Below are 26,243 nucleotides of genomic sequence, written 5' to 3' on the forward strand. Positions count from 1 at the left end.
AAGTCACAGTCACCTGAAGGGTTCGAACAATGAGTCAGACTGTAAAGAGGCTTTCCTATTCCTTCAAGTAGTTCCCTCAGAGCAATACTTAACAAGGACAGTTATAACTCCACGTGTGAAAAGCAGTAAATAAAATTAGATGTACTCTATTATTAACTTTATGTTAACTGCAAAACAACAGCCATCTCTTTCTTCTATTTAATGGTGGCAGTTTTAACAATTTTTAGCTCTATTGTGTATGTGGAGGGAAAAAAGTGGTTCTATGGAAAGTAACCTCACAGGGTGATCTGATCATAGATTCCTAACTGGGGAGGTCATAGTAGATAGTCATGTCCGAGGCTTGTAACTTTTTAGTATAAGGTTTATCTTTGCGTTAAGTGAACCCTGTCTATTGTTTCTGTTCATCTAGGTTAAAAGACCTTTGAAACAAGGCAGTAACCACCCTCAACAGAGCACATCATCTCATTAATACCCTGTAATACAATCACCACTCTGCTTTCTTCCACCTCCACATAATCTTACTTATGTTCACTCTGTAATTTCAAATGCATAAAAGAAGCTACAAAACTTATTCCCTGGAGCATTTGCGATTTTGCTCCCCAGCATATGTCACCAGTTTAACTCAAATAAACTCTTAAGAAATCCTCAGGTTTGGACATTTCTTACGTTGATGAGTATCAGCTCTATTTAGAGTAAGGATGGTGCAGGCACACCTCAGAGATACTGAGGGTTCAGTTCAAACCACCACAATAAAGTGAATATTGCCATAAAGTGACTTGTAATTTTTTTTGCAATTTTTTTAATTGATTTGCCTTCAATTTCTAAAAAACACAGTATCTGTGGAGTAGGAGGAAAGGAAATGCAGTTAAATAAGGTATGCCTGACTGTACTATCTTTTCATACAGGGCTGCTATTAATAACTCGGAGCAACTCTTAAGTGTCTCCCAGACTAAACTTTATTTCCTGCCACTTGCCTTTTAAGTCTCTCTTTTCAAAAATTCTATTAAAGACCCTTTGTAATCATTATAACTTAAAAGGGTCACATATGTCTCTGTGTCTGTTTTCTGCAGCTTAGACCTCAGTCATTCAAGACCATTCTTCTGAGTACTGTTTCTTGAATGGGTTAAAACCCTTATTTGTTTTGAGCATTTTAAAATCATTTAAAAATTTTAAATTAAATGTATATTGGGGCAGTTTTAAAAACTATCCTTTACTATTATGATCACAATAGTTAGATGCTAGAATGGTTAGCCATATCAAACATACAAGATCAAAATGTGAATGCTAAATGCCATTCCTGATTTGATGTCTTTAACATATACAGTACACTATTAATCTGACTCAATCAAAATTCTTTCTTTGCTTCTGTTTGTGTTTGTTTTTTAAAAACATATTTTTATTGATTTCAGAGGGGAAGGGAAAAGTAGAGATAGAAACATCAATGATGAGAGAGAATCATCGATCGGCTGCCTCCTGCCCGGCCCCTACTGGGGATTGAGCCTGCAACCCAGGCATGTGCCCTGACCAGAATCAAACCGTGACTTCTGGTTCTAGGTTGATGCTCAACCCCTGAGCCACACTGGCCAGGCTTTTTTTTTTTAAACATCAATATAAGAGAGACACATCTATTGGCGGCCTCCCACATGCATCCTGATGCTAACGTCTGAGCCAAACCAGCTAGGGCTGCTTCTGTTTTCCTAGCACATGTGCTAGGTTTCTCAGAAAAAAATGTAAAATGGCAGAAACATGTATTACAATTACCATACACTTATATAAAGACTTCTCATTTCACAGATAAGAAAACTAAGGCTAATCAGGAGCTTCACAGACAAAAAAGGACTAAGGGAGTTTATCACCACCAAACCAGTAATGCAAGAAATGCTAAAGGGTCTGCTGTTAAAAAAAAAAAAGGAAGCAAAGAAGGAACACACGGGTAAATAATAAAAATGGTGACAAGTACCTATCAATAATAACTTTAAATGTAAATGCATTAAAGGCCCCAATCAAAAGACATAGGGTAACAGATTGGATAAGAAAACAAGACCCATATATCTGCTGTCTCAAGAAACCCACCTCAGAAAAAAAGACACACACAGACTGAGGGTGAAAGGATGGAAAAAGGTTTTCCAGGCGAATGGAAATGAAAAAAAAGCTGGGGTAGCAATACTTATATCTGACAAATTAGATCTCAAAGTGAAGGACATAACAAGAGATAAGGAAGGCCACTTCATAATACTAAAGGGATCAATACAACAAGAGGATATAACTCTGGTAAACATATACGCACCCAATACAGGAGCACCCAAATACATAAAAAAACTCCTGGAGGTTATCAAGGGAGAGATTAACAGCAATACAATCGTAGTAGGAGACTTTAATACCCCATTATCACCACTGGACAAATCCTCTAAACAAAAAATCAGCAAAGAAACATCAATCCTAAATGACTCACTAGACCAGATGGAATTAATTGACATCTTCAGAACATTTCACCCCAAAGCCACAGAATATACATTCTTCTCAAGTGCACATGAGTCATTTTCCAAGATAGACCATATGTTGGGACATAGGCAAAGTCTCTTCAGATTCAAGAAGATAGAAATCATACCAAGCATCTTCTCAGATCACTGTGACATAAAACTAGAAATCAACTACAATAAAAACAATCCAAAGAAATCAAACACATGAAGACTAAAACAGCATGCTATTAAACAATGACTGGGTTACCAGAGAGATCAAGGAAGAAATAAAAAACATCATGGCAACAAATGATAATGAAAACACAACAATCCAAAATCTATGGGACACAGCTAAAGCAGTCTTGAGAGGGAAGTTCATACTCTACAAGCCTACTGCAAAAAACAAGAAACAATGGCAATAAATTACCTAACCCTACAACTCAAAGAGTTAGAGAGCAACAAGAAAAGCCAGTGTAAGCAGAAGGAAGGAAATAATAAAGATCAGAGCAGATATAAACAACATAGAGACCAAAGAAACAATAAAAAAGATCAACAAAACCAAGAGCTGGTTCTTTGAAAGGATAAACAAGATTGATGAACCTCTAGCCAGGCTCACTTAACTAAGGAGGTAAAAGACCTATAGGTGGAAAACTACAGGACACTGAAAAAAGAGAGGAAGATGTAAACAGATGGAAGAACATACCATGTTCAAGAATTGGTAGAATCAACATCATTAAAATGTCCATACTACCTAAAGCAATCTATAGATTCAATGCACTCCCCATTAAAATATCAACGGCATATTTCACAGACGTAGAAAGAACTCTCCAAAAATTCATCTGGTATAAAAAAAAAGACCCCAAATAGCCACAGCAATCCTGAGAAAGAACAACGAAGTAGGAGGGATCTCAACACCAGATTTCAAGCTGTATTACAAAGCCACTGTTCTCAAAACAGCCTGGTACTGGCACAAGAACAGACATATAGATCAATGGAATAGAATAGAGAATCCAGATATTGACCCAAACCACTATGCTCAATTAATATTTGACAAAGGAGGCATGAACATACAATGGAGTCAAGAAAGTCTCTTCAATAAATGGTGTTGGGAAAATTGGACAGATACATGCAAAAAAAATGAAACTAGACCACCAAATTACAGCATACACAAAAATAAACTCAAAATGGATACAGGACTTAAACGTAAGATGGGAAACCATAAAAATATTAGAGGAAAACACAGGCAGAGAAATCTCAGACATACGCTGAAAGAACTTCTTCACTGATACTGCTCCTAGGGCAATGGAACCTAAAGAGAAAATAAACAAATGGGACTACATCAAAATAAAAAGCTTTTTCCCAGCAAAAGAAACCATGAACAAAACAACAAGAAAGCCCACTGTATGGGAGAACATATTTGCAAATGTTATCACTGATAAAGGTTTAATCTCCAACAGCTACAGGCAACTTATACAATTTAATAAAAGGAAGATAAATGATCCAATAAAAAAAAATGGGCAAAGGACCTAAATAGAATCTTTTTGAAAGAAGATAGAAGGAAGGCCAAGAGACACATGAAAACATGCTCAAAGTCACTAATTATCTGAGAGATGCAAATCAAAATGACAATGCGGTACCATCTCACACCTGTCAGAATGGCTATCATCAACCAATCAACAAACGACAAGTGTTGGCGAGGATGCAGAGAAACCTTTATGCATATAAGCATAACCAATGGACGGAATAGAACTGTATGACCCTCGTGCACTGCCGGTGGGAATGCAGACTGGTGCAGCCACTGTGGAGAACAGTATGGAGTTTCCTCAAAAAACTGAAAATGGAACTCCCATTTGACCCAGTAATCCCACTCCTAGGAATATATCCTAAGAAACTGGAAACACCAATCAGAAAGGATATATGCACCCCTATGTTCATAGCAGCACAATTTACAATAGCTAAGAGTTGGAAACAGCCTAGGTGCCCGTCAGCAGATGACTGGATCAGAAAACTATGGTACATCTACACAATGGAATACTATGCTGCCATAAAAAAGAAGGAATTCTTACCATTTGTAGCAACCTGGATGGAATTGGAGAACATTATGCTAAGTGAAATAAGCCAGTCAATGAAAGAAAAACACCACATGATCTCACTGATTTATGGATAATAAAGAACATTATAAACCAATGAACAAAAAGATACAGAGACAGTAAAGCATCAAACAGTCAAATTACAGCGGGAAGGTTAGGGAGAGGTGGGGGAGATAAGAGATTAACCGAAGGACTTGTATGCATGCATATAAGCATAACCAATGGATGCAAAATGCTGGGGGGTGAGGGCATGTATGGGAGTGGGGTGGGGGTATGCAATGGTAAGATATGTACACATATAATACCTTAATAAAAAAAGAAAAACAAACAAACACTAAGGCTTAGAAAGACTGAACCAAAACTAGCACCTAGATATCCTGACACCTAGTCAAGTCCTAAGAGTATTTGACTTTAATTTTTATGGATCAGTGTTATTTAGAAAATAGCTATTGTTTCATGTATCAGAAAAAATGTTTACAATTGCCTTGACTAACCTCAATTATAAGGTAATTAAAACTGCAAACTGCTGGTCAAATAGCACATCTACACTAATAAGAGAGAAACATGCAAATTGACTGTACCTCCGCTATGCCCTCAAGCCACGCCCACTAGCCAATCAGGAGTGGGTATGCAAATTAACCCAACCAAGATGGCTGCAGTCACGGAGTGAGCAGGAGGCTTGGGTTTCCCTAGCAATGGAGGAAGCCAAGCCTCCCGCCTGCCGTGGCCTCCGCTCAAGGCTACAAAGTTTCAATTATAGAAGATAAATAAATCCCAACAAAAAAAATGGAGGCAGCCACGGAGCTGGAGAGAGCAGGAGGCTTGGGTTTCCCCTGGCGATGGAGGAAGCCAAGCTTCCCGCCTGCCCTGGCCGGCCCTGGCTTCCTCTCAAGGTTACAAAGTTTCAATTATAGAAAATAAATCCCAACAAAAATGGCAGCAGCCACAGAGCTGGAGAGAGCAAGAGGCTTCGGTTGCCCCCGGTGATGGAGGAAGCAAAGCTTCCTGCCCAGCCTGGCCAGCCCTGGCCTCCGCTCAAGGCTACAGTTTCAATTATAGAAGATAAATAAATCCCAGATACCAGGGCCTCCGCATAGGTCGCCGGGGGCCGTGGCTGGTCTGGAAACCACCATAGGCCCCTCACTCATGCTGCCCCCACCCTGATCTGGGGCACCCTTCAAGGCAAACTAGCCGAACCCCACCCATGCACCAGGCCTCTATCCTATCTAATAAAAGACTAATATGCAAATTGACCATCACTCCAACACACAAGATGGCTGCCTCCATGTGGACACAAGATGGCCTCCACAAGATGGCCAGCAGGGAAGGGCAGTTGGGAGGGACCAGGCCTGCAAAGGAGGGCAATTGTGGGTGATCAGGCCAGCAGGGGAGGGCAGTTAGGAGGAACCAGGCCTGGAAGGGAGGGCAGTTGGGGGCGATCAAGCCTGCACAGGGGAGGGCAGTTAGGGGTGACCAGGCCGGCAGAGGAGGGAAGTTGAGGGCGACTGGGACTGCAGGGAAGGGCAGTTGGGGGGGACCCAGGCCTGCAGGGGAGAGCAGTTGGGGGGGACCAGGCCTGCAGAGGAGGGCAGTTATGGGTGACCAGGCCTGCAGGAGAGGGCAGTTAGGGGCAATCGGGCTGGCAGGGGAGCAGTTAGGCATCAATCAGGCTGGCAGGGGTGGTTACGGGGTGATCAGGCTGGCAGGCAGAAGCAGTTAGGGGCAATCAGGAAGGCAGGCAGGCGAGCAGTTGGGAGCCAGCAGTCCTGGATTGTGGGAGGGATGTCCGTCTGCCCGTTTAGGCCTGATCCTACCTGATCCTAAATGAGCAGTCGGACATCCCTCGAGGGGTCCCAGATTGGAGAGGGTGCAGTCTGGACTGAGGGACAAACACCGCCATGCATGAACTTCGTGCACCAGGCCTCTAGTTGTTTATAATCTACTTTACTTTTGAAATGGTGGAATAGAACTGTATGACTTAGGAATTGAAGGCTCCTCACCCTCTCCTATCATCACTGTTACAGCATGCTATATAACCCTTCAGCTGTTTCCTATACTGCCATACATGCACACATACCACTGTGGTCAACATCTGTCCTGTTTTAAAAATATCCTCACTTGCCCTAACTGGTTTGGCTCAGTGGATAGAGCATCGGCCTGCGGACTGAAGGGTCCCTGGTTCAATTCCGGGCAAGGGCATGTACCTTGGTTGTGGGCACATCCCCAGTAGGGGATGTGCAGGAGGCAGCTGATTGATGTTTCCCTCTCATCAATGTTTCTAACTATCTATGTCTCTCCCTTCCTCTCTGTAAAAAAATCAATAAAATATATTTTTTTAAAAATTTAAAATATATTGATATATTTATTGATTTGAGAGAGAGAGGAAGGGAGGGGGAGAGAGAAACAAGGATGTAAGAGTGAAATATTGATTGGTTGCCTCCTGTATGTGCCCTGACTGGGGATTGAACCCACAACCCAGATATGTGTCCCAACTGGGACTTGAACCTGAAACCCTTTTGGTGTATGTGATGATGCTCCAACTAAGCCACCTGGCCGAGGCAACATCTATTTTTATTTGATACCTCTATTGTACTGTACCAGTTAAATATTTTAATATCACCCCTCTAATTGTGTGTATGAGTATGTGTGTATTGCTATATACAATACATATATGTATGTATATACACATATTGAAATCCACATACATAAATGTACAGGTTTTTTTAAATAAAAATGGTCTGTGATATGTATTATTCTCTAACTTGATTTTTCTTCAGCTTTCCCTTTTTCCTTTTAACCTAAAATATATTCAGTCTAGCTTTTTACCTCTACCTCTTTCTCTTTAAAAGCTATATAACAAGCATGTCAAACTCAAAGGCTAACACGGGCCAAATAAACAAGGTTTAAGTTTATGTGGAACGCAAAAAAACAAAAGCTTCCATTTTCATAGAAATGTAGGTTCATTTCGATAGAGACATGCTTGAATAATAAGGGCTGAAATAAATGAGTCATCGTTAACATAAAATAATAGAACATTTTAATAAAAATTAACATTTTTTTCTTGAACATTAACTTACCAGACACTGAATAACTGCACACATTAATATGCATAATACAAATAAACCTATTTTTCTTATTCTCCGAAAGCAAAATATTTCCTGTTGCGCACACCAAACAAGTCAGTCCAAGACTAATGCGGCAATCGGTTGCTAAAATATTCGCTGCTAGTGTTAGTGGAGAGAAATGGTGCATCTGTGCATAAGGTGCGTAAGGGAAATGAATGCAACACAATTATAGGCATCAGTCATTAGCGAATGTTGTAGTTCCTTATTAATAATTATGTATAACAGGATATTGTAAAAATTAAGTTACAAAAATTTTATTAAAACGTTTCTTACATACCGTTATATTGGCTAGGCCGCAAAAATATTTGTTGTGGGCCGCATGCGCCTGTTTGGCCTGCTTGCCGAACATCTTTTGAAAGAGATCTAGGAGAGAGAACTCTACCACCAAAATGCTCTACACCTTAATAGAGCAATGAGAGGAGAGAAATGTAAAGGCTGTGTAATGTTGAACAGACCTTCCCATCTGTGTCTAGCCTTTCTTTGTGACAGCGAGAGCTCAGTGAGTGTTAACTCAATGAACTCTCTTTTGGTGAGTGTGTTTGAAACTCCTTTGCCCAAGAGTAACTCTTGTCCTGAACTTGGCAGGATGTCAGGATGTAGAAAAGGGGATAGAGGGAAACATGGTAAGACGAGATTGCTGTTTATAATATAGAAAAGTTTACCTAAAATTATAAAATGGTTTATTTTTTAGAACATTTTAAAAATGAAAAATAACACAATGTAAATTATGCTAACAACTTGTACTGTATTGGTTTGTCAAAGAATAATTGGTTAGAGACCATAAAGAATGCTGGGAGTTTTTGAATAGAGCCATTCATTCTAAGCAGCAATCTAATCCTTTATGTCTCTGAAAGGCTCTAATATTAAATTAAACAAGGCTCAATATTAAATAACTCATGATTTCCTATACTTGAAAGATCTGAAAAGTAAAAAGTATTTGAGAAATCTAGCACCGTAAATTCTTTCTAATATGTAACGATTTTCAAAATATTATTTTAATTAACCTAAAAATACAGAGAGCATAATGGACAGAAACATGCTTACCATTTGTTCATATTTAATAGCATCCTTTTCAGCAATCTGAGCTGCCCTTTCTTTATTCATGTAAGCTGCTTTTAATTTCTTCTCCAATTCTCTGATCTCAATACTGTTTTAAAAAAATAAAAAGAAATTTAAATTTAAGGACGATTACCATAAACATAACCTATATCTGAAATTTAAAACAATTTTTACCTAAATGTGTAAAATATATTTACATTACAGTAGGTTCTCGGGTTACGTCGGAGATCCGTTCCTATGGTGCGACATAATGCGATTTTCGCCGTAAGTCAGAACCCACCTACATAAGCACCTATGTCACTCACATGGAGCATACACAGCAATAATAAAGTGAAACAGTAAAAAAAATTTTAAAGAAAGGTAACAATTCCTGACCTTTACTTGTGGTAAATAAATAATAAAAAACATAAAGCACATATGTACATACATCAAAATGACAGAATTTTTTTTTATATAAATAAATGGGAGATGGCGATATAACCATGAAACTACATACGTCGAGTCCAATGTAATTACAGGACTGCCTGTATTATTTAAATACTACAGGCCCAATGCACAAAATTCGTGCAAGGGCCTTGGCCCCAGCCCCCGCCTGCCGCTGCCACAGGGGGGTAGAGTGGGGGGCCTTTGCCGCCTCTGACTCAGCCCCCGCCCACTGCGGCTTTGTCGGAAGGACATCCAATCTAATTAGCATATTACACTTTTATTATTATAGACTAGTGGCCCGATGCACGAAATCCGTGCATGGGGGGTGGGAGGGGCGTCCCTCAGCCCGGCCTGCACCCTCTCCAATCTGGGACATCCCTCTCACAATCCGGGACTGCTGGCTCCTAACCGATCACCTGCCTGCCGGCCTGCTCACCCCCAACTTGCCCCCCCTGCTGGCCTGCTCACCCCCAACTTCCTCCCCCGCCAGTCTGATCACCCGCAACTGCCCCCCTGCCAGCCTGCTCACCCCCAACTGCCTCCCCCACCAGCCTGCTCGCCCCCAACTGCCCCCCTGCTGGCCTGCTCACCCCAAACTGCCCCCCTGCCGGCCTGCTTGCCCCCACCTGCCCTCCCCGCCGGCCTGCTCACCAACTGCCCCCTGCCAGCCTGTTTGCCCCCAACTGACCCCCACTGCTGGCCTGCTTGCCCCCAACTGGCCCCCCCTGCCAGCCTGCTCACCCCCAGCTGCCACCCCCGCCAGCCTGATCACCCCCAACGCCCCCCCCAAAAGCCGGATCACCCACAACTGCCATCCCATCCTGGCCTGATCACCCACAACGGCCCCTAACTGCCTCTACCTCGGCCCCACCACCATGGCTTTGTTCAGAAGAACATCCAGAAGGTCTCCTGGAAGGTCTCCCAGTCTAATTAGAATATTACCCTTTTATTAGTATAGATTTTGAAAAAATACCGTTCTCCCTTCATACAAAGAAAAATCATAATGCATGTGAAATGGGACACTATAATTAATTTTATACACAAAACAACCCTTTATTTTCAATAATCATCACTAAGAAGCTTTTTGCCAGCGCCTAGCTTAGAGAAGGTGCTTTGTCAATATTGGTTAAAATTTCTGTCCAGCTACTAATACTAAAAGAATAACTACAGTAGAGGGGTTTAAACCTAAGCAAGTTTTTAAAATTTTGTTCCTTGGTTTTCTCTATGTACTAGTAAAAGGGATAATATGGGAATTAAATTAATGTGTACAAAGAGCTTAGAAAAGTACCTGTTACAGAGTAAACACTCTATAAACAGTAATTATTTTTTATAGTGATTATGAAGAGGGAGTGACAATTGGAAAGTTTGCTTCACATCTCTGGGCTTTTCTTACTTGTTAAAAAGTGGAAACTGGCCTCAGATAATCTCTGAACTATTTTGAATCCATAATTTTCTTAACCTTAGTGAAAACAATATGCCATACAAAAATTTTTTATGTTAATGTGCCAGTCATAATTCTGAAAAAGTCAGAACTAGAGGCCCAGTGTACAAATTCGTGCATGGGTGAGGTCCAGCCAGCCCGGCCCTAATCAGGGTGGATCGGGGCTGGGCCTGTTGGGAGGAGGAGACAGCGGGAGGTTGGCCGTTGGCCTGCCCCAATCAGGGCTGATCAGGGCTGGGCCAGCTGGGGGAAGGGGCCGTGAGCGATTGGCCAGCAGGCCCTGCCCCCAATTGGGGTGGGGGGCCGATTGGGGGTGGGACCGGCCATGGGGATGGGCTGTGGGCAGTGGGCCAGCTGGCCCCACCTCCAAATGATGCGGGACGATTGCAGGTCAGCGTCCAGGGGAGGAGCCATGAGAGGTTGGCCGGCCAGCCCCACCCGATTGGTGTGTGTCTGTGGGGAGATCGGGGCAGAACTGGCTGGAGGGAGGGGCCACTGGCCGATTGGGGTGGTGGGGGCTGATTGGGGTTGGGCCGGCCATGGGGAGGGGCTGTAGGCCGTGGGGGGCTGATTGGGGACCAGTGGCCTGGGGGAGGGTCCATGGGTGGTTGGCCGACTGGCCCTGCCCGTGATCTGAGTGGAGGAATTGATTGGGGGTGGAGCTGGCTTGGGGGAGGGGTCGCAGACCGATCAGGGTGGTGGGGGTCCATCGGGGAAAGGGTTGGCTGGGGGGAAGTGCCACAGGTGGTTGGCCGGCCAATCTGGGGTGGGGTCAGGTGGGGGGAAGGGCCACAAGGGGGTTGGCCGGCTGCCCTGCCCTCAATCAGCCGGTTCACTGGCCACAGTGGGTGTCATAGTGACCAGTCGGTCTGGTCATTACGGTGTTCCGGTCGCTGGCTTTTTATATATATAGATATGAGAATTGAGTTGGAAGGGTCCTTAGATGTCACTTAGATGTACTTCTTAATACTTACAAGTACCCCAACCTACAAAGAGATAATCAAAGGGGTAAGGGAAGAAAGATATTCCTAGTGTTATGGTGTGCCCTCTTGCCCTTACTGCTGGGGGTGCAAATGTATACAACACTAGATTGCTCTTCTTTCATAAAAATAATATTATAAATTAAGATTACGTTTCTAGGTTAGTCAATATATTTTACTCTCCTAAGAGGCTGATATACACTTGCAAGGTTTTTGTTTTGTTAGTTGGACATTGGCTGTGAACCAAAGTACAAACCCAATCACAATTCATAATTGCCTCTACAAAAAAAAAAAAAAAAAAAAAAAAAAGCGTCAAATTCCAAACAGCAAATAAATGACCTTCACCTGAAGGACAAGTGCACACATTTCCACTGAATATATACCTAGGAGTGAAATTTATAAGTCACAGGGTAGACTATATTCAAATTTAGTAGATAATGCTGGTTTTCCAATGATTTATACAATTTACACTCATTAACAGTACCTAAGTGCTCTCACTGCTACCCGTCCTTAGTAACACTTTTTAGTCTAGTCATTCTTTTACATTTTAGCCACTCTTGTGGGTAGCTAATACATCACTGGGGTTTAAGTTATGCTTCCCTAGTACTAATGGAACTGAGACCTGTTCAATATGTTGTAATTTATATATCTTCTGTGGAGTTCTTATTCAATATTTTTGTCTTTTTTTATACTGGATTGTCTACTTCTTACTGTTGATTAAAAATTCTTTATATATTATGGATATAAGTCTCTTGTTGGTTATATACATTGTAATTATCTCCTTCCAGTCTGTGGTTACGCTCATAGTGCTTTCTTTGGATGAAGAGATGTATTCTAATTCACCAATTATTTTCTTCATTGTTAATGACTTTTGTGTCATATTTTAAGAAATGCTGCTCACCACACAGACACAATGATATCCTATATAATCCTATATAATAAAACCCTAATATGCAAATTGACCGACTGGCAGAACAACCGGTCGCTATGACACGCAATGACCACCAGGGGGCAGACACTCAACACAGGAGCTGCCCCCTCGTGGTCAGTGCTGCTCAGACAGAAGCCGGGCTCACGGCTGGCAAGTGCAGTGGCGGTGGCAGGAGCCTCTCCCACCTCCATGGCAGTGCTAAGGATGTCCAACTAACATCAGTTAGACATCCCCCTAGGGCTCCCGGACTGTGAGAGGGCACAGGCCGGGCTGAGGGCCCCCCTGAGTGCATGAATTTCATGCACCGGGCCTCTAGTTTTCTTATATTAGTCTCTCAACATTCTGTCATTTCACCACTCACTTTTAGACTACAATTCTTCAGTGAATGCTTCTTGCGTGTGTTCTGAGGGAGAAACCAAGTTCATTTTCTTCCATGTGGATATACAATTGATCCAGTGACATTTTATAAAAATGTCTTTAATGCTCTGCAGTGTCAGTTTTTACATAAAGTAAGTGTGCATACATGCATGGATCTGCTTTTGGATTTTTCTATCCCATCCTTCCTTAGCAGGGGTTCCATAAGAGAATTAGGCCTCACAGAAAATGTACTGATTTATGTTTTTAATTTTCTCAAAGACGGTATAGAGCTGACATTATTTTAGATCCATAGGAGTTAATTCATTACATATAATGAATGCCTTAGGTCATTATGGCCTAAATTTTCTGGTTGAGAAGAGGTACTCCATTCTATTCCATTGATCCATTTGTTTATCCTGTGCTAATGTCACACTATCTTAATTATTGTAGCTTTAAAATAAATACTCATATCCTAGAGAAGTCCCCAGTTCTGATCTTGAAGATCGTCTTAGGAGTCTGCCAGTCAAGATGGCTGAGTAAACACTGTGCTCACCTTCTCCCATGATATCATAATTACAGCTAAATTATAGAACAACCATAATTGAGAACCACCAGAAGACTAGCTGAACAGAATTCCTATAACTAAGGATATAAAGAAGAAGCATTGTCAAGACTGGTAGGAAGGGTGGAGACATGGAAAGGGCAGGTCCCAAACACACAGTGAGGTGATTAAGAATTGGGAGGGCCTGGCTGGTGTGGCTCAGTGGTTGAGCATCAACCTATAAACCAGGAGGTCACGGTTCAATTCCCAGTCAGGGCACATGCCCGGGTTGCAGGCTCGATCCTCAGTAGAAGCATGCAGCCAATTGATGTTTCTCTTTCATTATGTTTCTATCTTTCTCTCTCTCTCCCCATTCCCTTCTAAAATCAATAAAAACGTAATTTTAAAAAAAGAATAAACCACCTAGAAATAAATTTACCCAAGGAGGTAAAATACCTGTGCTTGGGAAACCATAGGATACCGAACAAAGAAATTAAAGAAGACACAAATAAATGGAAGGACATACTGTGCTCATGGATAGTAAGAATTAACATTAAAATGTCCATACTACCCAAAGCAATCTACAGATTCAATGCAATCCCCACCAAAATATCAATGGCAGTTTCCATAGAACTAGAACAAATAATCCAAAATGTATATGGAACTGCAAAAGACACCAAATATCTAAATCACATTGAGAAAGGAACAACATTTGAGGTATCAAGCTACTGGAAATCAAACTATACTACAAGGCTACAATAATCAAAATAGCATGGTACTAGCATAAAGACAGATGCCTAGATCAATGGAACGGAATATAGAGAGAGCCCGGAAATAAACCCACACCTATGTGGTGAATTAATCTATGACTGAGAAGCAAGAATATTCAATGGGTAAAGACAGTTTCTTCAATAAATAGTGCTGAAAACTGGGCAGATACATGCAAAAAGAAAAAAAATGAAACGATCACTTTTTACACCATATACAAGAATAAACTCAAAATGGATTAAAGACTTAAATGTAAGACCCAAAGCCATAAAACTCCTAAAACATAAGCAGTAAAGTTTCTGACATCACTCTTAGCAATATTTTTTGGACATGTCTCCCTGGGAAAGGAAAACAAACAAACAAAAATAAACAAATGGGACATCAACTAAAAAGTTTTGCACAGCAAAGAGAACCATCAACAACATGAAAAGGCAGCCTGCTGAATGGGAGAAGATTTTTACCAATGATACATCTGATAAGCAGTTAAAATCCAAAATAATTATGTAACTCATACAACTTAATATAAAGTAATTTGATTAAAAATGGGCAGAGAACATGAATTGACATTTCTCCGAAGAGGACATACAGATGGCCAACAGACATACAAAAGTGCTCAACATCACTAATCATCAGGAAAATGTAAGTTAAAACCAAAATGCAATCACCTCACACCTGTCAGAATGGCTATCACCAATAAATCAACAAACAACACTGGTGAGGATGTAGGAAAAAAGGAACCCTGTGCACTGTTGGCAGAATTAAAAATTGATGCAGCCCCCCTGGTTGGTGTGGCTCAGTTGGTTTGGCGTTGTCCCAGGCACCAAAGGGTTGGCGGTTCGATTCCTGGTCAGGGCACATGCCCAGGTAGCAGGCTTGATCCCTGATGGGGGAATGCAGGAAGCAGCCAATCAGTGTCTATCTCTCTCACATCGATGTTTCCTCTCTAAAAAAAATCAATAAAAACCTTAAAAAAAAAATACAGCCACTATGGAAACAAATATGGAGGTTCTTCAAAAAGTTAAAAATTTAACTACCATAAGACCCAGCAATTCCACTGATGGGTATTTATCTGAAGAAATATAAAACACTAGTTTTAAAAGAGGTATGCACCTCTGTGGTCATTTCAGTATTATTTATAATAATTAAGATATGGAAGCAACCTAGGTGTCCCTCGATAGATGAATGGATAAAGAACATGTGGTACATATAGACAATGATATATTACTCAGCCACAAAATGAAATAAGTCAGAAAAAGACTAATACCATATGATTTCACTTATATGTGGTATCTACAAAACAAATCAACAAACAAAACAGAAACAAACTCAGATACAGAGAACAAACTGGTTGGTTGTCAGATGGAGGGGGAGGGTTGGGGTGGGTGGTAAAACTGGTGAAGGGAATAAGAAGTACAAATTGTCAGTTATAAAAAGTCATGGGGATATAAAGTACAGCATAAGGAATATAGTACTAAACTTATCAGGGTGATCACTTCATAAATTACATAAATGTCTAATCACTATGATGTACATGTGAAACTAATATAATCTATATATATAAAAACCTAAGCGATCGTTATGACCAGTCGACTGATCGCTATGACATGCACTGGCCAACAGAGGGCAGATGCCCAACTCAGGAGCTGCCCCCTGGTGGTCACTGCGCTCCCACAGCCAAATTCCCACGGCTGGCCAACCTCCTGCAGTCCCTCCCCCTGGCCAGCCGGGTGGTCAGTGTGCTCCCACAGCCAACTTCCTGCAGCCAGACAACCTCCCACAGTCCCTTCCCCCAGTGGGTGAGATGGCCCCAAACCGCCCCGATCACCGGCCAGGCCGAGGGACCCCACCCATGCATGAATTCGTGCACTGGGCCTCTAGTATATCAACTATAATTGAAAAATAAAATAAAAATGTTTATAGTTTTGTCTGAGTTTTTGTTTTGTTTTGTTTTTTTTGCTTAATTCCTTAACCTTTTTCACCCAGCCCCCTCAAGCCCCATCTCCTTCTTTTAAAAGGTGAAATTAAAAAAAAAAAAAAAAAAAAAAAAAGGATTTTCTTGGCCACTTTAACTCCATGTATTTACTTCCTATCTCAATTTTGTTATAATTTATTATACTTTTAACTCTTTATATATATTAAATTCCAAAAGACACAAGTGATTTACACATTCAAATTTCATTTAGATTTATCTTCCTGAAATTCTGAAATTAATGTTGGGTTCATCTCCATTCTTCTACCTGAAGAATTTATAGTATTTCCTTCAATGCAGGGTTACTGTGATCAATTCTGCTGAAATTATTATTTTTTATTTATATCACAGACTTAATTTTAATAATCAACATACTGATGATGAGTCTGTATGGCATCAGCAAGGAACAGGTTATACATTTACTAAGGGAAGACTATATCTTTTCTTTGAGCTTGTTTTTCACTGAAGTGAAATACAAATTATGTATGAGGTATTGCTTTTGCTTTCATAAACACATTTGTTTTCTATGTAATAAACATATTGTTGCTAATTATGCAATAATTATAAGTTGTATAATTAATTATGTCATACAATGAATGAATTTAATAATTATTCTAAATATAAGTGATAATTGTGTAATTAATTATAATTATTCATTAAATTGTACTATACTTAATATAAGCTTTCTAAAAATGGGCATTGAGTTTCCCAACTCCACTTAAAAACAATGATAAAATAAATTGTCTTATAAATATTTTCTTGGATAAAAAAATGATGTGCTCAAAATCAAATAAGAGTCTCATGACTTTTGAACTTATTTTCTAAATAAATTTCAATCATTTAAAAAAATTTACTCTGTGTTTAAAATTTTAATTTTTTTTAAAATGTAAGCAGTACTTTGGGTTACTTTGGATACATTTTAAGTACCACAGCAAACATTTTCTTGGACTTCCAGTTTGCAAGTGAACATACTCATTAGGAAAATGGTCTGTTTCTGCATGTCAGTCAACATTTTACCATGGCTCATGCACAAAATAAGACATTCTTAGCAGTTCTGCATTGCTGAGAGGCAGCATACTCTATTTGAAAGAATGCTCAACTGAATTATTTTTGCCTTAAATCAGAAGAAATTTTCACAAGGTATAGAATTTTAGATGGGCTATTATTTTCTTTCATCTCTTTAAATACACTATCTCCTAGTTTCTACTGTTGCTGCTGAAAATTCAATCATACTTTTTATTGTTGTGCCTTTGAAATCTTTCTTGTGTGGCTACTTTTGTTATTTTTATTATTTTCTCTACTGTTGGATTTCAGAAGTTTGACTATGATGAATATGAGTGTAGTTTTCATTATATACTAGAGGGCTGGTGCACGAAATTCATGCATGGTTAGGGTCCCTAGGCCTGGCTGGCGATCAGGGCCGGTCTGTGGGGTGACTGGTGGGGTGATCAGGTGGCCCCCGCTCGCCCCTGCCTTGGGTGGCCTGGCACTGCCCACTTGCCGGCCCCACCCCCTACCCCCCGCTGGTCAGGGCCTGCGGGCTGGGGGCAGCTCCTATGTTGAACATCTGCCCCCTGGTGGTCAGTGTGCATCATAGCAACTGGTTGTTCCACTGGTTGCTCTGCTGTTCGGTCGATTTGCATAATAGGGTTTTATATAAATAGACTGCATTTTAACCTGTGGCTTTATGTCTTTTATCATTTTTGGAAATCCTTGGCCAGTACCTCTCCAAATACTGTTCTGCATCTTCCTCTTTCATGTCTCCTACCAGGACTAAAATTATACATCTGTTAGAACTTTTCACTATATCCCAAATCTCTTTGAAGTTCTCTAGTATATTTTTCTATCCTTTTTCTCTCTGTGCTTTATATTCTAGATATTTTCCACTAACCTGAAACACTATCTCTTCATCTGTTTCAATCAAATAACATCTAACTAAATTCTTATTATTGAAGTAAAACATACACTAAAGTACACAAATCTGAAGCATACAACTTGTAGAATGATGTCAAACACCTGGCCATCTGCTTATTAGTTAAACTCTGCTTCACTTAACTCTCATCCATAGTTTTGGAATCAGCAGGTTACAAACTCCCAGCTCACCATTCTGGTTTCCTTCCTCTCCAGATCTCACTGTTATGCTTTCTCCAGACAATCTCTTCTCAGCGGGAGCATTTATCTGTATCACCTAGTCTACAATTGCTAGGAGTGGGAAGCTCCTCTCTTTAAATCTTTTATCAGTGAATTAGATAAGACATGTCACATAATAGAAAACCATGAGTGATAGCTTATGATGATTTAAGAATTAAGGTCCAAAAAGATAGTTTGAGACTAGAACAATATGAAGACATTAGCAGTAATTTAAAATCATTTTTAATAATTAATAACCCCTTAGAGAATTTAAAAGTTGTGGCCCTACAAAAATATATATGGATTTATTTGCCAAACATATAATTTTAATGAGGCTCAAAACCCCTGAAACTCATTCATGGGTCCTATCATATTCTACAGAAACCCTCTCAGTGAAGATAAAGCGCAACAACTATCCAAGTACATTTCCAATATATTCAACTAAATAAGAACATGGGCATTTAGTTAGCACTGAGTTTTAATCAAAAGGGTGACATGGATACCCCTAAAAAGCAACTCTATCTTAGACAAGAAACATATTCTAGAACAATGTGGTTAACAATCCCACTATTAGGGGTACTACCCAATACCCTGGAGAAAGTGCAATGATACCAAGAAAGAAATTGTGGTGGCAATATTTTGTTAAGAAACACCAATAATCTAAATTAGATTTACAGAAGAGAACCTAGAAGTTGAACAAATTAAGGAATGAAGGATATCTAAGTTACAGAAGAAAACATTTAATGGACTCATAAATATGAAAGGATGTCCTCAAGAAAAACTAATTTTCCCCCCATTAGATAGCAAAACTGAGATAAGCACATGAAAGTTACAGGGAAATCAATTTTGAGACAGCAAGGGGGAAAGGTTATTCAAAGTTAGGACTGAATAAAAAAGAAAGTTCCTATCACAGTCACTAGAGGTGTTGATCACAAATGACCAACCGCTTTCCAGAAATACTGTAGGAAGTTTATGTAGGAGTATAAATTAAATGAGGTATCACCCAAAGTTCTCTTAAGAATAGGATTCCATGAGTCTATTTTTTTATAATAGGTCATTTTAAAAATTACGTTTAGAGGAAAAAGCAGAGGGAATTGATTTCTTTTTCCCACCTTAAATATTAACACTTCTAGGAATACAGCTTCTTTTCTCAAATGAATATATATAGGATATAAAGCAGTAAGTATTTCCAGGCAAAATGTTAACTAAGTGCAGTGATATAAAGAAGTAAATTTCACTCTCGGGTACTAAGCATTACATAAAAGTTTACAGAGAAAGACTAACTTCATGAAATTTATAGAAATCAAGATACCTGTTTTCTTTTACTTGTTGCCTTATCTTTTCATCCTTCAGACGTTCGTGTTTTAGTTTTGCCAGTTCCACAGCCAATTTTTCTTCTTGTTCAAACTGGAGTTCCCTCAATCTTCTGTTTTCTTCTGCCTGAATAAGAACAAAACAAAACAAAGCACAAAACTTTAGTTATTTATCTTCCAGAATCAGGTTTTTTTCATGAAGGTTGAATTTACTTGTTTATAACAGAGAACTGCCAGTGCCTTCAGAGCCAACCCCCGCAGTTCCTCCCCAGCTGACAGCACCTGAGGCGGTGCCGTGGTTTGAAGGGCCCATGCGGAGTGAGCGGGGTCCCTCTGGCAGATGGGGTCCTTCAGCCTGGCCTGTGGGGATCGGGCCGAAACCGGCAGTCCAACAACCCCCAAGGGGTCCTGGAGTGTGAGAGGACACTCTGCAAAGTTGCTGTCGCTTGGCAGCTCCTGCGTTGAGCGTCTGCCCCCTGGTGGTCAGTGCACGTCATAGCTACTGGCCAGTCAGCTGGTCGCTTAGCCTTTTATATATATACTAGAGGCCCAGTGCATGAGGGAGGGTCCCTCAGCCTGGCCTGCCCTCTCCCACAGTCCAGGAGCCCTCAGGGGCGGGAGGCAACCCAGTGATCAGGGGAAGGCGATGCCCCCATCACACCTCTGCTGCTGCCACTGCCAGCAGCACAAGACTTGGCCAGCCCTGGTTACCTGAGCCTCGGGCTGCCCTGGGCGGCTGGGCAGCCACCATCCGAGGCTTGCCTGCACCTTGGGCCAGCCCTGGGCAGCTGGGCGGCTGAGGGGACTGGGGGACTCTGGAGGCAGGCACGCGGAGCAGCCGGACCCTCCTGGGGGCGGGCCCGGCCGTGCCGTGTACCTGCTGTCCCAGTGGGGCTGAGGGGACTGGGCACCACCATCTTGTGGCTGTGGGCGTCGTCATCTTTGAGGGCATGACAGTCAATTAGCATATTCCTTCCTTATTGGCTGTGGGTGCCTCCATCTTTGTGAGGGTGTGATGGTCAATTAGCATATTCCCTCTTTATTAGATAGGATAGATAGGACTACAAATTAAAGACAACAAAGAGGAAGTAAACAGATAAATTCAGAATGTGGGATATCATATACAACAACTGGCCTAGTTAATAACAATTGAGAAACATGAAGTTAAAAAAATTAAAGAGCCCTGGTTAGAGCATCAGCCCACACACCAAAGGGTCACAAGTTTGATTCTGAGTCAAAGACAAGTACCTGGATTGCAGGTTTGCTCCCCGCCCTGTGCTGGAGGCCACAGGTCATGTCTCTCTCTGTCTCCCTCCCTCCCTCCCTCCTACTCTCTCTTAAAAAGTCAACAGAAAAAATATCTTCCAGTGAGAATTAACCAACAACAATAAAAAATTAAGGATGATGGAAGCGCTGTCTTAGATTAAGAGGGATCTAACAAACAGCCAAATATACTGCATGAACCTTGTTTAGACCCTGATTAAAACAAACCAACTGAAAAAGCAGATTCCTGACATAATCACAGAAATGTGCTTATGAAATGACTAGAAGCCCGGTGCACGAAATTCATGCACGGCGAGGGGTTGTCCCTCAGCCCAGCCTGTACCCTCTCTAATCTGGGACTCCTGGAGGGATGTCCGACTGCCCGTTTAGGCCCGATCCCACCAGGATCGGGCCTAAACGGGCAGTCGGACATCCCTCTCACAATCCAGGACTGCTGGCTTCCAACTGCTTGCCTGCCTGCCTTCCTGATTGCCCCTAACCGCTTCTGCCTGCCAGTCTGATCACCCCCTAACCACTCCGCTGCCAGCCTGGTTGATGCTTAACTGCTCCCCTGCCAGCCTGTTTGCCCCCAACTTCCCTCCTCTGCCAGCCTGGTCACCCCTAACTGCCCTCTCCTGCAGGGTTGATCACCTCCAACTGCCCTCCTCTGCCGGCCTGGTCACCCCTAACTGCCCTCTCCTGCAAGGTTGATCACCTCCAACTGCCCTCCCTTGCAAGCCTGGTCCCTCTCAACTGCCCTCCCTTGCAGGCCGGGTGCCTCCCAACTGCCCTCCCCTGCTGGCCATCTTGTAGTGGCCATCTTGTGTCCACATGGGGGCAGGATCTTTGACCACATGGGGGCAGCTATATTGTGTGTTGCAGTGATGGTCAATCTGCATATTACTCTTTTATTAGATAAGATAGAGGCCTGGTGCACGGGTGGGGGCCAGCTGGTTTGCCCTGAAGGTGTCCCGGATCAGGTGGGGGTTCCCTTGGGGCGTGGGGCAGCCTGAGCGAGGGGCCTGTGGTGGTTTGCAGGCTGGCCAAGCCCCCTGGCAACCCAAGCAGAGGCCCTGGTATCTGGGATTTATTTTCCTTCTGCAATTGAAACTTTGTAGCCTGGAGCGGAGCCAAGCCTGCTGCTCCCTCCAGGGCGGGGCGGCAGCCATCTCTGTGGCAGTTAATTCACCTTCTATAATTGAAACTTTGTAGCCTTTAAGCGGGTGAGCCTGGTCAGGGTGTGCGGAAAGTTTTGCTTCCCCTGTTGCTGCCGGCAACCCTGGCCTGCTCTCTCAAGCTCCATTCTGCCGCCATTTGTTTGAATTTGTTTACCTTCTATAATTAAAACTTTGTAGCTTGAGTGGAGGCTTAGGCCTGCAACAGCTATGGAAAGCTTGGCTTCCTCTGTTACCTGGGAAACCTTGCTCTCTGTGGCTGTAGCCATCTTGGTTTGGGTTAATTTGCATACCCGCCCTGTTTGGCTGGTGGGCGTGGCTTGGCTGGTGGGTGTGGCTTATGTAGCGGAGTGATGGTTAATTTGCATATTACCATTTTATCAGAGAGGATACCTAGAAGTTATTGATAATTCTATTGGGTGAGATAGTGGCATTATGTAAGAAAATATTTTATAAGATGCCTACTGAAGTATGCAGGAGATAGTTGATAGGATATTTGGGATCATCTTTAAAGAAAAATAAGAATTAAAGGAATAAGGAAAAAAGTTAAACCCAGAGATCTTGCTCAGGGTTAAAAAAATCATGTCTAAGTTTCTGGAATTTGGAACTTAGACAGATGGTTACTACTTTTAATTAAAAAAAAAAAAAAACTTTTGCCACGTCCCATAATGTCCTACAAAATGTTGAACATAAAACAGGCACTCAAAAAACACTGAAAGATCAGGATACTTTTTTCACATTTATGAGAACTCATTTCTTTTCTTATTGGCTTCCCTTTTTCTACCACCCTCATCCTTTTAAACATTTAGAAATTTCCACTGAAAAATTATCTCTGTATTTTAGGAGATATAAATTGTACCTGAATTCTTCAAGGCAATATTTAAAAATACGAGTAAATTGCCGAAACCGGTTTGGCTCAGTGGATAGAGCGTCGGCCTGCGGACTCAAGGGTCCCAGGTTCGATTACGGTCAAGGGCATGTACCTTGGTTGCGGGCACATCCCCAGTGGGGGGTGTGCAAGAGGCAGCTGATCGATGTTTCTCTCTCATCGATGTTTCTAACTCTCTATCCCTCTCTCTTCCTCTCTGTAAAAAATCAATAAAATATATTTAAAAATACGAGTAAATTCATACTTAATACATAAGTGTTCATTTTCTGCCTCTTAATGTTTAATCTCAGTAAGTTCAAAAGGTATTAAATGTTTGTCTTTATAATTTTATGGAAGGCAACAGAACTGTACTTATGTGAACAAAACTGTGGACATTAGTAATTATGGATATCATATTTATAAAAAAAGAAAAAAACACCTGAGTGCTAACTTTGTTCCAGGCACTATATCGCAAGGGCTTTGCATGTATTAACTCATTAATCATTAAAACAATCATACAAAGTAGGTACTATTATTATTCCCATTTTATAAATGAGGCATAAAAATTAAAAGCAACCCACCCAATGTTCCACAACTAATATACAGGAGTCCTAGGATTCAAAGACACATATAATCTAGCTCCAAAACCCCAGCTCTGAACCAATACACTGGGCTGACTTACATTGAGGCATCCTATGTCTGATGCTGTTGTCTATCTACTCAATTCCAGTATGAGTGGTTACCTTTCATCATTTCCAAGGAGAAAATGAATGGGGAAAATGATGTAAGAATGAATAATAGAATTTACCTTTTGAATGGCCTCTTCCGTATCCAACTCAAATTGTTCATCCTGTAATAACCTGAGGAATCTCTTGCGATCAGCTCGTTCATCATTTTGATTCCGCACAATTTGGTCCCTGATTTGAGTCTCTATCCTTTTTAGAGCATTGATGTGCAACATTTTGTTGTAGTTTCTATCTACTAATTGCTGGTGCTTTTCATTGAAGCTCAAAGTTCTCTTTTTGGAAGCCTATAATACAAAAATGAAAAATATATAAAAGTATGCATATTTTGGTGTTGCAAAATCTAATTTTTTAAAAATACATTTATGTAACCCCCAGGAACAAATGATACAAAGACAGGTAACAGTAATAAAAATAAAAAAATGGGGGGGGGGGCCCCTTTGGCTTCCTTCTTAAATTCAGAGAGATAATAAAAGTGTAAATGTGCTAGAAATCTATCAAAGAAGTAGGTACTATTATTCCCCACTTTATAGATGAGGTGTCAAAAGTAAAAGCAGCTTTACAAGGTCCTTCAGTTATCAGCTGTACTAGGATTCAAAGACATGCAGTTGAGCTCTATACACCCAGCTCTTTACTGCTGTGCAGGGAATTCCTCCTCTCCTCACCCTCCTTCCCTTCCCCCCTCTCGACCTCGTCCCCTCCCCCAGCTTGGCCCTAAAGTGCTGTTCTCATGCCCGTCAGGTGTCCCTAATATAGATTTAATGAGTCCACCCACTGCTACTTCTATGGGGAATAAGATGTTTACCGGGCAGATCTAACAGTGTGGCGAAAGTGCAAAATGAGCTGGAAGCTACCGCGCACCTGAGCGCAAATGCCACTTTCCCACTAATTCTCAGGCTGGGCATTTCGACTCCTTTTTCAGAAGCAGGCAAGCTCTAAACTGCCGCTCAGTCAACAAATAAACAAGTAGTTTCGAGGCCTCCCCACCGGCCCCACCCGCTCACCATCTCGGCGGACGAAAATCCCCGGCTTCAGGGAGCCACAATCCCCCGACCGCAAACGCCAACCCCCGCCGTGCCCTCTGGTGTTTACGTGGTTTCCCGGCAACGGCCCCAACCTGACCTAGGCGCGGCCTCCCATTGGACAAGTAAGACCCAATCAGCGGTGAGGTTCTTGGGAGGCGGGCTCCTCCTACAGGCCTAAAGGAAGGCGGCGGGAAGTTCAGATCCGGGGGCCGGGGGCCGGGGGCCGTCAGCCCCTCGGCGGTCTGTGAGGGAGCTCCACTTTCCCTCAGCTGCTAAACTCGGGTGGGTTAGGGAGCCAAGCCGAGGAAACTGTTTCCACAAAATGCACAAAACCCCCTCTAGTCCCGGAGGCTCAAGGCACTTCCCACGCCCTGAACGTCTGTGCCCTCAGTGCCCACCCCGCCGGGGTTTGGGAGTGGCTTCTCAGCCCCACCCCCTTCACACACACACACACACACACACACACACACACACACACACACACACACACACACACACACACGGAAGCTGTGGATACATTTTGGGATAAAATGTATGTACCACATGGATATTATTCTGCTGTGTAATACATGGTTCTGGTGCCAATGAGAGAAAACAAAGATGATCACAGGAGGTAGGTCTGGTTTATTTCATCAGCAGGTTAAATGAAAAGTCCATTTTAAGTGAAAGAACTTAAGGACAGGAATGGGTCAGAGAAATTAGTCCAATATTGATTTTAGAGACGACATTTTTGGACAAATATAAAATCTCCAAAAAAAAAAATTAAGGTAGTAGGTGCAAGCACCTGACTTAGTTTGTGTTGTCTAACTGAAAGTCCATCTGGTGTAGCACTATCTCTGCTTAAAGATCAATAACAAAAAAGACTTCCGGTTTCAGCGCCAAAATATAAAAAGCTTGGAAGTCATCGTCTTCATCCTTACTACCAGAAAAAGCTGAATAAACTAAACATTAATTCTTTTTCTTGGACGAATTATAGAACCAAGGTCACAGGGCAGCCCACCACCCAGCAATCTGGAGAGAGGTAAAATCAAGGAGTCACTTCCAAGACCTGATTACCTGGAGCAGAAGCCACTGGAGCCATAAACTAGTCACAATTAGGTGGTAATTTCGATGGAATGGTAAAGGCTAAGTGTGGATTAGCGTCAGTGAAACCCCGAGGGCCTGCAGTGTTAGGGAGGCCCCACACTTCCATGGGTTTCGCCTCCAGGAATCCCAGCAGGTTCTCATAGTGAAAAACCAAGGGATGAGAAGAATTCTTCTGGGAAGAGAAGAATCATTGTGAAATATGTCCAGAACCTTCTCCGTAATAAAGGCCTACTATCCAGAGGGAACTATTTTACCACAGCCTTACCCCACCTGGGACACTCCTCCAGCCTCCCTGGCTCACCTAAGTGGAGAAAAAGAAGCTACGAAACACCTGTGAAGGTCACAGCCCTACAAATAGAGATTTAATCATAAAATTGTAAAAGCTTTCCTTTTTCCACGCTTTACCACCACACCCACAGTGCTCCCGTGTAATATTAGTGGATTGCAGCTGGGAGTGCTGCAAAACACTAACGAGAAATTCTTAGGGCAGTGGT

The 26,243-nt window shown here is 41.8% G+C and overlaps 1 protein-coding gene across 1 annotated transcript in view; it reads right to left on the reverse strand.

Moving 5' to 3' along the window:
* The window catches only part of MNS1 (meiosis specific nuclear structural 1), a 31,291-nt gene extending 6,550 nt beyond the window's left edge, over nt 1-24,741 (reverse strand). The window contains exons 1-4 of the mRNA XM_079769533.1: nt 24,643-24,741; nt 23,704-23,925; nt 19,589-19,716; nt 8,719-8,821 (exon numbers count right to left, since the gene is read on the reverse strand). Coding sequence (XP_079625659.1) covers nt 8,719-8,821; nt 19,589-19,716; nt 23,704-23,925; nt 24,643-24,645 — 456 coding nt within the window. The 5' untranslated portion in view covers nt 24,646-24,741. The remainder of the gene's footprint in view (nt 1-8,718; nt 8,822-19,588; nt 19,717-23,703; nt 23,926-24,642) is intronic.
* Between the last annotated feature and the right edge of the window lie 1,502 nt (nt 24,742-26,243).

This window comes from Cnephaeus nilssonii (assembly GCF_951640355.1).
Source record: "Cnephaeus nilssonii genome assembly, chromosome: 4".
NCBI classification, from domain to species: domain Eukaryota; kingdom Metazoa; phylum Chordata; class Mammalia; order Chiroptera; family Vespertilionidae; genus Cnephaeus; species Cnephaeus nilssonii.